This window comes from Cynocephalus volans, chromosome X, assembly GCF_027409185.1.
Source record: "Cynocephalus volans isolate mCynVol1 chromosome X, mCynVol1.pri, whole genome shotgun sequence".
In the NCBI taxonomy this organism is placed as follows: domain Eukaryota; kingdom Metazoa; phylum Chordata; class Mammalia; order Dermoptera; family Cynocephalidae; genus Cynocephalus; species Cynocephalus volans.
Window position 1 is genome coordinate 147,626,560 of NC_084478.1, and position 3,289 is coordinate 147,629,848.

The following is a 3,289-nucleotide window of genomic DNA, read 5'->3' on the forward strand; positions in this document are numbered from 1 at the left end:
AGGACTTTTAACACGTCTTTCAAGGCAGGATACTGGCAACAAATTCCCTTAATTTCTATTCTCTGAGAAGGCCTTTATTTAGCCTCCATATCTGGAGGATAATTTTGCAGGGTAAAGAATTCTAGGTTTGGCTTTCTTCTCTGAACAATTTAAACATTTCACCCTACTCTCTTCTTGCTTGTCTGCTTTCTGAGGATAAGTTGGATGTAGTTCTTATCCTTGTTCTTGTACAGGTAAGGCTTTCCCCCGCTTCCGTCTTGTTTCTGGATTTTTTTTTAAACTTTAATTTTCTGTACTTTGACCATGATGTACCTAGGTGTAGCTTTCTGTGCACTTAACATGCTTGGTATTCTCTGACCTTCCTGGATATGTAGTTTGGTGCCTGACTTTAATTTGTGAAAATTCTCAGTCCTTACATTTTCAGTTTCTGTTCCTTTTTTTTTTTTTCTTTTTTTCTTTTTTTTTGGGTGGGGGGCAGTTGTCTGGTTTGGGGATTCGAACCAGTGACCTGGAGACCGGGGACAGGGAGCGACGGCAGGGGGCGGAGAGATGCAAGGACAGGGGAAGCCCAAGAGACTCAGGGACCCGAACTGCCCCAAGCGCGCCCTTCCCACCCGTTCCCCTGTCCTGGCCAGTGTCTGCCGGCTCGGCTCCAGCAGGTCCTGTCCCTCTCTTCGGTCCAGCTTAAACGCCCCAGCAGGTGACGTCGCCGCACGCCGTGCCCGCCCCACTCCCACGGCCACACCGGTCTGCGCCCCTTTGGCTCGTGCAGGCTCCGCCCCTCACCGCCTTGCAGCCTCTGCCCCCCTTGGGGACGTTGGGCTCTCTAGCCCCGCCCCCCGGCGCGCAGCACAGCCCCGCCCACTCCCACCACTGTGACGCACGCGTGACGCCACCATGACGCCAGCGCGGCTGCTCCCCAGGCGCTCGCGCTGCCCCCGCCCTGCTGCTAGGCGGCCGTTGCTAGGCTTGTGTTGACAGGTCCGGGCCGCCCGCAGGCCTTCGCCTCCCGCCTCCCGGTGCCTGCTGCGCCCGCCATGGACGACTCTGCGGTTGTGTCGGACCCGGAGCAGGCCGCCCTGCCGTGCCAATACATCCCGCCCAGGAACGTCTTGGGTACGCGGCGGCCGGCGGCAGGCGGGTCACCTCCCGGGCCCTGCTCCCCGCGTTTCGTCCCGCTCCTTCCCCCGCACTCGTTCCCCGTGTCCCCACTGCGCTCTCCCCCAGGTTTCCGGCCCATACCCCTGACCGCCTTGTGCCCCGTGTCTGGCCAGGCTCCACTGACAATCTCTTGAAAGAGGAAATCTTCAAGTACATGACCCAGAGGCGGAGGAGGCTTTCGCCCTCTAACTCGTCTGCCTCCTCCTATCGGTTCTCCGGTGAGACCCAGCCCCAGAGGCCCGCCTGGCCGCCCATGGGATGGGAACGGGGCATGGGCGACGGGGAGGATGGGTCGGGAGTGTGTGGCAAGGGCGTTGGCCGACTGGGGCACTGGAGAGAAGGGAAGAAAGCCTGGGGGGGGGGGGCACATGGACTGTTCCCCCTCCCCCATTCAGACTTGGATTCAGAACTCGAGGGCTCTTCGGATATGTACAATCTGCCCAAGAAAGAGGATACCTCACTTGACCAGAGCAAGGGTAAGGAAGGGATGGGGTGGGCACCCTGATACCTGCAGCCCACTCCGTCAGGGACTCCGGTCTCAGAGAGAACCTGAGGCCCCAACACCCACCACCCCTCAGCAGCCCGAAATGGGATTCAGATTAGGTCCAATGGGCCAGGCAGGGGACACCGATGCTTCCTCTGCTAACCATGGCCACCTTCCTAAGGCTGTAATGACGAGAACTATGAGGAGAGTTACCTGACCGCCAGGACTTCCAGGGAGGCCGATTCTGTGGGTACATCCAAGGACTTCCACCAGCCGGTGACTTTGCTCTCAAATGCTGACACCTTCAACCACCAGGCGAGCTGGCTGTCAGGCATCCTGTACTTTGATCCGACCTGAGGGGACCATAGCTGGGTTTGGGCAAATACAGTGCAGGAGGGGGGACACTGGGTGCACCCTTCATTCTCCAGGGAGAGCTAGGGTCAGCAGACACCTGTTTGGTCAGGGCCCTACTTTAGGGAGCCGTGAGAACTATTTGACTAGAGTGCATGGGACGGCACATGGCCTGGACCCTGGTCTGAGATCTAGGCTCATGCTCTTTCTGAGAATCCTTAGGGTAGAAAGGAGGGTGCTGGGGCACAGGCAGCCAGGACAGTCACTGAGCGAGTGGCAAGGCCCCACAGTCAAAAGGCCGGCAACCCAGGAGGTTCTGGAAGGGGCAGGTCCCTGGCCTTTAAGTAATAGTCTGAGTGGGCTGACCAAGGAAGTTCGGACTGAGGGATATGATAGGGCCATGGTGATCCCACCAACCAGTTCTCTCACCCTGACTTCCTTCTGCAGATTCAAGATGACAGTCTTTTATCTTCTTCCGAAGAGGACAGCAAGGATAGGTGGGTAGTGGAGAGGCCCAGGGACGGGGCTGGTTCTGGGCCGAGGCTCTCCTGGGCCACTTGCTCCCCTCTTTTGCCTCAGGGAACACCCCGTGTACGGCTTGGACAGTGCCTACCAGAGCGTCGCACACTACAGCTGCATTTCCAGCATCTCCAAAAGCTCCCAGGACCTGTCCTATTATCCTACATCCTCATCCTCCTCCTCTTTATCCTCATCTTCATGTTCCTGCCCTTCATGTCTCACCCGATACACCATCCAGCCAGGAAAGCAGGCCCTTAGGGTCCCGCTCTGGGGCCAGCTGCTGCTTTTCCTGCTCTTAAATGCCATCCTACTCTTTGTTTACTACTACTGGGAGCTTCAAGAGGGCAACCCCTTCTGGATGGAGCCCTGAGGGTTTTTGGCTTCAGAGCCAGCTCTTCTCAGAAGTCCTGGCTGACTTCTTCAGCAGTGTTTGATGGGGGTGGGGTGGGGGTTTTTCGTGTGTTCTAGCTTTGGGAGGCTGGGCCTAACCCGAGGCAGTGTCTGTTCTCCCTGCCTTGTCCTGCCAGGGAGGCAGCAGACTCAGGCCCTCCAGTGTATGGTGGTCCTGGGCTTGCCTTCCTCTGGAGCCTCCTGGCCCTGGTTGCGTGTGACCCTTAAGGCCTGGGAGGGAAAGAACTCATTCCCGAGGAGAATACGGTTGTTGTCATGCATGCCTCTTGTTCATTGACACCTTGTTGGCCAAAGGCCACCCTGACTTTGTTTTCATGGACACACAATAAAAAGACCATTTATTTGTAATGTATTGGCTCTTCG

The 3,289-nt window shown here is 57.3% G+C and overlaps 1 protein-coding gene across 1 annotated transcript; it reads left to right on the forward strand.

Moving 5' to 3' along the window:
• Positions 1-1,037: 1,037 nt before the first annotated feature.
• Positions 1,038-2,885, forward strand: LOC134367476 (emerin-like). Its single transcript, XM_063084228.1, has 6 exons — positions 1,038-1,116; positions 1,275-1,379; positions 1,557-1,637; positions 1,827-1,960; positions 2,444-2,493; positions 2,576-2,885. The coding sequence occupies exons 1-6, from the start codon at positions 1,038-1,040 to the stop codon at positions 2,883-2,885; spliced, it is 759 nt and encodes a 252-aa protein (XP_062940298.1).
• Positions 2,886-3,289: the final 404 nt, after the last annotated feature.

Excerpts from the sequence above, each read along its gene's own strand:
- LOC134367476 (XM_063084228.1), top strand. The coding sequence starts at position 1,038 with ATGGACGACTCTGCGGTTGTGTCGGACCCGGAGCAGGCCGCCCTGCCG. Across the intron at positions 1,380-1,556 it reads CTCCTCCTATCGGTTCTCCG|ACTTGGATTCAGAACTCGAG; the intron begins GTGAGACCCAGC and ends TCCCCCATTCAG. Across the intron at positions 1,638-1,826 it reads CTCACTTGACCAGAGCAAGG|GCTGTAATGACGAGAACTAT; the intron begins GTAAGGAAGGGA and ends CACCTTCCTAAG.